The sequence below is a fragment of the Pseudorasbora parva genome, chromosome 24 (genome assembly GCF_024679245.1).
Source record: "Pseudorasbora parva isolate DD20220531a chromosome 24, ASM2467924v1, whole genome shotgun sequence".
Taxonomy (NCBI): Eukaryota; Metazoa; Chordata; class Actinopteri; order Cypriniformes; family Gobionidae; genus Pseudorasbora; species Pseudorasbora parva.
This window is the reverse complement of record NC_090195.1, coordinates 22714569-22724355: the sequence shown is the minus strand read 5'-3', so window position 1 is coordinate 22724355 and position 9787 is coordinate 22714569. Positions and strand designations below refer to the sequence as shown.

The 9787-nt window shown below is 34.7% G+C and overlaps 1 protein-coding gene across 1 annotated transcript; it reads right to left on the bottom strand.

Annotated features, from left to right (window-relative positions):
• Positions 1-3575: 3575 nt before the first annotated feature.
• Positions 3576-7642, bottom strand: zfand1 (zinc finger, AN1-type domain 1). Its single transcript, XM_067434948.1, has 8 exons — positions 7568-7642; positions 6372-6414; positions 5898-5937; positions 4935-5062; positions 4599-4690; positions 4274-4395; positions 4036-4191; positions 3576-3922 (listed from the first exon to the last, which is right to left on the bottom strand). Exons 1-8 carry the CDS (start codon positions 7620-7622, stop codon positions 3746-3748), a joined length of 813 nt encoding a protein of 270 aa, XP_067291049.1. The 5' UTR covers positions 7623-7642; the 3' UTR covers positions 3576-3745.
• Positions 7643-9787: the final 2145 nt, after the last annotated feature.

Sequence of the window (9787 nt, the reverse complement as noted above, 5' to 3'; positions counted from 1 at the left end):
ATTTAATGTCATAATGTTATATACCTAACTGGTGTATAATGTCTAGAATGGACCATCAAAAAGTGTTACCTAATTAGTTTCTTATGTCACTATGCCCCTTAATTTACAGATTTCTCAAACCTTGCTCCATTTTCAGCAAGAACTATTTACAAAACCTCGAACTCCTCCAGCAAAATATTTTTTTTTTGCCTCAAAACATTTTAATCTTATTTTATTATTTATTTTAACACTGCTCTCATAAACAAACGGATCAAAATGATATACACTATCAAGCAGTCAGTAAACAATTGTTCAAAACCGTTCTCAGGGAGAATCTCAAAACAATGTTATTATTTTTCTGTCATTGTCTTTTGATGAAGGAAAACATGTTCTGTCATAGTAGCTCAAAACAGTTTTTTGTTCTTCCTCCTGCTTATACACCTATTTACCAACTCGTTCTCATGAAATGCATGTATATATAGCAGGTATTGTATTTATTGCACGATTTATAAGCCACGTGCATATGATTTGCATCGTCACCCCATTGGGTTTAGTTGTGTGGAGTGCGTGCACATAATACGTTATAAATAATGTGTGCACACAAAAACTGTGTAATATATGCAACATTTTTGTGCATAAATCGCACAATAATTCATGCATTTTAATTAAATCAGGCTGATTTCTACAGTACTGTACCCTGCATCTCACAAACTTGTCTCTGTGATACTGTAATCTTGTTCTTTGTTGATATGAACACGCAACCAATCAAAATCTATTGAGCAGTCAGTACTGTTCAGCACAGTGTTCAGGATACTTATATTGGTTGTGTGTGTCTCATCATTTGAAACAGGTTAAATCAGTTTTGAGTGGTTGTGTTCAATCAATGACATTGTGTTCTCCATTTGTATTTGAATGTATTGCCACTTGTTTTTACCAGTATGGATGACATGTGCATTAGTGCAGAATGTGAATGAGAATGTGTTTAGTTTTCCTGAAAAGTCTAAGTGAGATCTGTAAATTGTGTTTTACCATGTGAAGTGGTTTAAGGTAGGCTACAACTTACTGCACAAATAGCTGAATTAGTTCAGGCAACGGAGAACTTCGTTCAGCCAATGGGTTTTAGTATTTTAATTCAATTGAGAAAAACTGTAACACGTAAAGTATGAGGGCATCTATAAAAAAACATATGTGTTACTTTTTGGTATTTATATAAATATTCATTTAGAAAACACTGTAAATAAAGCAAATAACAAAGGAGAATAACAAGCAGTCCGTAACTTTTTGCATTCTAGTGGTTAATAAAAAGAACTGCATGCGTCTTGCGAAAGAACATTGCAGCCGGAGCTACTTCTCTCTGTTTATGTCTATGGCGGATTACGCAGGGATTGTGCTCCTCCGCAGCGGTACCTACCAGTCTGGCCTGAAATAGTCCTCAAGACAAAAACACGGTTTGGAAAATGGATTCATGTTGTACATTCTCGTTATATAATTTTTGTAAATCTTGAACACAAAAAAAGTTACGGGGATTCATGTTGTACATTCTCGTTATATAATTTTTGTAAATCTTGAACACAAAAAAAGTTACGGACAGCAGCTTTAACTAAAACAATTTCAAAACTTTACAATATAATTATATTATATATCTAATATAATAATCTAGAACTAGGAAAGTTAAATGTGTAATGTTATCAAATAATCTGAGGTCCAAAGAAAATCGAAAACATTACATTATCTGATCTAAGTTTCTGATGTTCTGTTGCTCAGTCAAGGGATTTGATTAAAACAGATCTTTATCGCCATGTTATTTAATCATATTTAATTCACACATTAACTTCCAGAATACATTATATAGCAGAATGCAGTCTATAGCAGTTCATCATGTGAACTAAAACTTTGATTTCCACAAAGAAAAGTAGAGCAGGAAAGAAAAAGAAAAATCTGCTCTGGCTGCCTTTTGAGACATTTGAGGCAATTAGGGGACACATCAATGTGACACATTCTGCTTAATGGCTTTAAATTGTGAGAGTATACATAAGTACATCATTTCTGCCTGACAGCAATGTACCATTTCTATTATGGCTTAAGTTTGAAAAAAAAAATGTTTTTATAACCAAGCACCTTTTTTGCATGTTCAACTAGAGTAGGTTTAATGTCTAAGATATTTGTTTTAATAAATAACTCATTACAATATTTACAAGTCATAATCATGATAAATGATTCTGATCAATGACAAGAGTGGACACAATATACATAGATCAGGCATAACATTATGACCGTGAAGTTAATAACACTGATTATCTCTTCATCACGGCTCCTGTTAGTGGGTGGGATATATTAGGCAGCAAGTGAGCATTTTGTCCTCAAATTTTATGTGTTAGAAGCAGGAAAAATTGGCAAGCATAATAATTTGAGCAAGTTTGACAAGGGCCAAATTGTGATGGCTCGAGAACTGGGTCAGAGCATCTCCAAAAATACAGTTACTGTGGGATGTTCCTCGTCTGCAGTGGTCAGTATCCATCAAAAGTGGTCCAAGGATGGAATGGGCAGCCAAGGCTCCTTGATGCATGTGTGGTGTGAATTGTGCGCTGATCAAACAGATGAGCTACTGTAGCTCAAATTGCTCAATAAGTTAATGCTGGTTCTGATAGTAAGGTGTCAGAAAACACACTGCATCGCAATTTGTTCTGTATGGGGCTGCATAGCCGGAGACCAGTCAAGGTTTCCATGCTAACCCCGTCCACTGTCAAAAGTGCAAACAGTGGGCATGTGAGCATCAAAACTGGACAACAGAGCAATGGAATATGGCCTGGTATGATTAATTTACAATGTAAATGTAAATTAATCACGTGGATGGCCGGGTGCATGTGCGTCATTTACGTGGGAAACACATGGCACCAGGATGACCAGTGTGATGCTTCTGGCAATGTTCTGCTGGGAAACCTTGGTTCCTGCCATTTATGTGGATGTTACTTTGACACGTACAAAGTGAGCATTGTTGCAGACCACGTACACCCTTTCATGGAAACGGTATTCTCTGGTGGCTGTGGCCTCTTTCTGCAGGATGATGTGCCCTGTTCAAGGAGCACGAGTTTGAGATGTTTACTTGGCCTCCAAATTCCCCAGATCTCAATCTAATCGAGCGTCTGTGGGATGTGCTGAACAAACAAGTCCGATCCATGGAGGCCCCACCTCACGGGACTTAAACAATCTGCTGCTAACATCTAAACAGCACACCTTCAGGGGTCTAGTGGAGTCCATGCCTCATCGGGTCAGGGCTCTTTTGGCAGCAAAAGAAGGACCAACACAATATTAGGAAGGTCAATGTTTTGCCTGATCGGTGTATACAAAAATGACAAATTATAACTATAAAGTCAAATTATAACTCAAAAATAGCATGTGGTGTAACAATCAAGTAAAATAGATTTTCCTTAGACCTTGATTACATTAGGCTATGATTACATATGACTGTATCATGATTTTCAAAAAAAATTAGAACCATTAGCACATTTTAATGTTCATTAAGAGGAGTATTCAAGTAATTTCATTCATGAACTGTGTTTTTGAATAAATTAATAAATAGGACAAAAGAATAAGCATCATGTCATTGACCCATTTATTAGAAATAAGCAGAAAATCCTGTGTGGAATATATTTACAGTAAACAGACAAGTCTAGGATAAAACAAACCTCTGGTTATCAACCTAACACCCTTTGTTTCCTGCTTTGCTCAAACTACTATAAAACTCTTGTAAAACTCTGATTTTCTTTCACGAGGATGAAATATAGGCTGTGACATCATCTAGTCCAGAGCTCTCGTTATCCAGATACTCCAGAATGACATTGCCTCCATTGTGCAGGGGACAATCTGAGTTGGAAAGCAGCGTCTGGAGGCTAGCATCCATCTTTAAGGCTTCCCCCGTCTCAGGGTGACACAAACGCAGTTTCTGTGATGAGCATATAGTTGTGTTAATGCAAATTGTATTTAAATTATGAATGAACAAATCTATGTAGTTCTATTCCTTCAGAACAACATTTAATGTAGTGCTGTGTGGCTGACCTTAGCTGTGAGCACATTATTGTTGTTCTTCAGACTGGCCTGAGATGCCGCAAAGTCCACTACTTTGCCGACACTCCATTTAGAGCAGAAGAACATGGGCAAACTGGAGTCTTTCGCTTCTTTGGGCAGAAACACCTGGAAATATGTCCGTTCTGTCTTCAAAGGACATTAGAAGAGGAACTTATGTTGTGATATTTGCTCATGAATTATGGAAGTAATTTCAGTTTTGCTCTGATACCTGTGGTAGGCCTTTATCTCCAGATGCATGCATTTTAAGCTTCATCAGGGCAACTTTTGCAGCAGTTGCAGCGTTTTTTGCTCCTTTTCTACCTTTATTTGGTGGTGCATTCTTCTTTGACTCTGTTGGAAGTAATATTGAGATTATTTTTGACTTTCTAATCATTCTTTGGCATCACAAGCTCTTCACAGTGAGACTCTACTGCCCTCATGTGGACAAGAAAAGCAAGTATGCAATTTGCAATCTAAACGATTTGAAGCCAATATAAAAGTGTTTTAGCAGACCTGAATGTAAGTTTGCAGTCTAATGCTAAAAAAAAACCGACCCACTATCTTCTGCACCAGCTCCTGTGTTGCAGCCATGCGAGGCTTTGGGGTCTCCAGCTTCTCACACTTATGGTCATCCTGATGCCGATGTCTGAGACCAGAGAAATACAGTCAGGTATGTAGAAGAGGTCTGTAGATGTATATTAGATTAGGACACACCACCTAGAAATCCAGCTGCTTTGATTATATACACAAAATAATAATCTTTATTGTTTTTCTACTTTAGTCATTCATGCATTAGGGTGAGACATTATGCTGTCACTTGGTTTATAGTAAAAAAATAAAAATAAAAACACGTAGAGCTATTAATATAATGTTTGTAAGAGGTTTTGTACATGAGGCAGAAGTGTTTTTCACAGTGTGGGCAGATGACAGGCAGCAGCTCTTTCCCTTTGCAGTCATTAAAGCTGCACGGATACAAGGTGCTTCCCTCAGACACTGATATCTCTCTCTTCTCCGTTACCTGAAAGAATCATCAATAATCATCAAAACAGTAAATAAATAAATCACAGATTCTTGAGATAAGGGACAAAACACTGTTTTGTCACTGTAATAATACACTATTATACATTGGTAGATTGGTAGACAAAGGTCTACAAATGGACATTTTTTTTTTTTTTTCTGGGTTAAGGTTATTATGAACAATCCATTAATTATTATTATGAACAATTCCTTTATTCGCTACCCTGCTTTTAATATTATACATATATAATCAATGGTAAGTCCGACATAATATCATGTAGCTCAGTTAATGTTTTTATAATTATATATAAAATATATATAAATTATTTTATTATATTCTATTATTATATATTCTATTATTATTTATAACAATATATAATACATTTTGAATTAATGGTGAAAGTAGATGTAAAGATGATATGTATAGGTAAATCAGGCCACATATATATGTAAATAAAATCATGAAGCAACATTAGAATAATTCCCCATATACAATGTATTATTATAGATCCCTGTCTTTTGATTTAAAAGTATATTTTTAGAATTTGTAGCATTTTTAAACACGTTGTTTGGCAGTTTTACATTGTGACTGAGAACATGTTAGATTTAATGTACTTTTACAAGTATAGAGCATGTATTTAAAATAATACTAAATAAATTATTTAAAATTAATGTCTTAAGTATCTAGCTTTAGCTAAGTATTTTGTTGAATGTCTTTATTTTTAACATAAATAGGGCTTTTGTGTGTATACCATGTTTTGTCACTTATTTGAATAATCTGTGATATTTATATGATTTTATTTTACTGCCTTTAATAAAACTAAAAACTTACTCACTTCTGGACAAGAATGGGAGTCCCGGCTTCTGTGTTCCAAACTTTAACCAGAAGAGGAGATAAAATGTTACATGATTGAAAAAAAATATTGCAGTTACCCTAATTAATTGAAGTGTCTCAAAAATGCAATGCCTTATTCTATTCAATACATGATACTGTTACTGTATTCATTTGTATTCCTTGTACTGTGGCGTTACCACTTTACAGTATTTCCATGGTATTATGATAAATACCTTGGTAGCAACCAGCAAAATATGACCCTATTGTTGTACCATGATATATGTAAAGGTAGGCAACATATAGTTTTGTTGTATTCCCAAAAAGCCATGGTAATGATGTCCCAGAAAAAAAACATGGTAGAACCATAGTACTTTTTTTCAGGCATTTCCTTATTAATAACGTAATTATTAATCATATCTGCACATATTTAATATTGTAACTGTGAGTTTTCAAATCCAACGTAACAAAATCTTACCAAAACACTCCAGAACAGCTGCTACAAACGAATGGTAGAAAATCTGCATTAAAACATAAAAAAGGTTAAAATAACTCATGATAATAATTACATAGGCTATACAAAAATGAGTATTTTTTATTTATTTATTTATTTATTTATTTATTTTTATTTTTATTGCAGATATGAATAAACATTACATTCAATTATCTTAACAAGCAACAATGGATGACAAGGTTCTATAAGTAGAACAATGGTAAGGAAGGGAAGAGAAAAAAAGAAAAAAAAGAAAAAGAAATAAATTACAGAGGCAATAAGTAAGTTATATCATTTCTAACAAGTCATTGTAATTTTAAGTGTCTTAATTAAGTAGTTTAAGTCACAAAGGTAATTATTCAATTTGGGTATCAATGATGAAAATTTCCATTTATGAATATAGTATTTTGCCATCAAGATACATACATTCCCAATGTACTCTATACTATGATTGCAATGAGAAAAATAACAAATTATATCGCACATGGTAAAATCAATGACAAAACTGGAATTAGAAGCAAGAAATTTTGACAAATCAGACCAGAATTCTTTGATAAAGGGGCATTTGAAGAAAAGATGATCTACTGACTCAGTATTGGAATTACAAAATTCACAGTTCAAATGAACATTACCAAATTTAGAAGTAATCTCATTGGTTGGGTAAATGTTATGTAGAATTTTTAAGTGTATTTCTTTAACTTTATTTGGTATACTAAATTTATAAGGTAATAACCACGCCTTTTTCCAATTTATTTTATCTATTAAAGAGTTCCAAAAAAAATTTCCTCTTGGGGTGATTCTTTTTCTTAACTGAAATACATTTCTTATAGATTTATTACTACATTTTGGGTCATGAATGCTCTTGTCTTCTATCAGAAAATTGTGTTCAATTTTAGCTATCTTATCAAAAGCTAAATGACATCTCATTAAATGACCAAGTCCTTTCGGTATAGCTTTAACCACTGTGAGAAATTCTTTATGTACAACAGGAAAATTATGTTTGGACATGAAATCATAACAAAAAATGACTAACGCAGATGGCTGCTGCTGTGCTGACTCACATCACAGTGACGTTAACACTATGTTACAAGGGCTATTTGTATGAATAAAGGCCGTGGAAACAAAAGTATTGATTTACTGAAATTTTTCAGCGGATTGGATAACATTAATAAAGAGCATACCTTTTTGTTTGCAAGATTTAATTTCACAATGTTTTCCAACGTCTAGTTCAGCCATGTTTAAATGACGTCATACAATAGTTTCAACATAAAAGTCTCTTTAAAAAAATTCTCAAATAATTGCACATTAATGCATCTAATACCATGTCTCTTGTATGTGGTTTGCTATTTCATAAATACTATTTAATTAATAGTTATTTTACATTTTAAAAAAAAAAGTTCATACAGGTCCTTACATCATTACATTGTTAAACTGTATGACTTTTTTTCTTCTTCTGTTGAACACAAAAGGAGAAATTCAGAAGAATGTAAAGACAGCTGTTTTAGTATACATCTCTGAGGTGAGGTGTATAGGGAATGAGACATTGCATCAATGCAGAAACACAGTCAGAAAACAAAAATAGTCCCAGGGGTGGGAAGAGTGCTTTGTCTCAAGTGCAGAAATACAATCAGCAAATGTACTGAAGGGGCAAGAGGAATCCATTTCTGGATTCAATTCTCCTAAACAGTGAGAATCTGAGAGGCAAGAAAAGGCACATCCAGGTTGTAAAACAGTTCAGCTGCGAATTGGTTTTAACAGCCAAACAAATGTCATATGACGACATGGCATCATGCCCCAATACCGCTCATAGAATGCAAACCACGTGATTCATAGGCCAATTTTGTCCACAGTGTGATAGTCATTGCTTTGAGAAATGCATCCTTTTTATCCATCCTCCGAAGCAGATGAAGAACTGCTCTGATACTTGATATGGCTTGTGTGCTTCACATAAATGCATATTTTATGGAGCATTATTTTGCTGAGCTGAAAGGTATAGGCCTATAAGGCTTCTAAAGTAACCTACTTAAAGTACAGTTCCCCTGGACCTTTAAGGACATAACACCTTCAGGACATAGCCCTCAGGTTTCAGAAATCCCCTGGCTGTATTCGAAATGGTAGAACTTAATTACTGCTTACTACTTTATCACATAGAGACTGTGTCTGTTCCCCGAATTAGTAAATACAAAAAACCATCAAAACCATTCAACAGTAAAAATTTAATTGATGTCCAACAAATAAACAACAGATATAATACGGATGAACAATTGATAAAGCTTGGGTTGCTGAATATTCGATCCCTTTCGCCAAAAACGCTTGTTGTCAATGATATGATTATAGATCATAACTTAGATGTGCTGTGTTTGACAGAAACCTGGCTAAAACCTGACGATTACATTACTTTAAATGAGTGCACCCCCCGAGATTATTGTTACAAACATGAGCCACGTCTGAAAGGTAAAGGGGGAGGTGTTGCTGTAATTTATAATAATATTTTCAGTATTACTCAGAAGTCTAGTTTCAAATATAATTCCTTTGAAGTTTTGGTGCTTTATGTAACGTTGTGTAGTGTAAATGATAAATCCCTTCTGACATTTGTGTTGGCTACTGTATACAGGCCACCAGGGCACAATACAGACTTTATCAAAGAATTTGCTGGTTTTGTATCGGAGTTAGTATTAGCTGTAGATAAAGTACTAATTGTTGGGGATTTTAATATCCACGTAGACAATGAAAAAGACGCATTGGGATTGGCATTTAGAGACATTCTAAACTCTATTGGAGTTAGACAACACGTATCGGGACCCACTTATCGCCTTAATCATACTTTAGATCTAATAATGTCACATGGAATAAATGTTGATACTGTTAAAATTCTGCAGCAGAGCGATGACATCTCAGATCATTACCTAATATCATGTATACTTAATTTACCTAAGGCTGCAAAGCCATCCCCTCGCTTCAAATATGGCAGGACGATAACCGCTGCGACTAAAGATTGCTTTGTACATAATCTTCCTCATCAGTTCCATCTCCTCAGCATTACAGATAGCCAAGATGAACTTGATGCTGCAACCGAAACTATTGACTCTCTCCTTACTAGCACTTTAGACATAGTTGCTCCCCGGCGCTTAAAGAAGATTAAAGCAAATAATCCAACGCCGTGGTACAACGAGCACACTCGGGCCCTTAAAACAGCAGCCAGAAAAATGGAGCGCAGCTGGAAGAAAACAAAACTAGAGGTTTTTCGCAATTTGTGGAAAGAGAGCATGATTGCATACAGAAAGGCCATAAAAACTGCTAGATCTGCTTATTTCTCAACTCTTTTAGAGGAAAACTAACACAACCCTAAGTATTTATTCGATACAGTGGCTAAATTATCAAAAAATAAAGCTTCAGCTTCT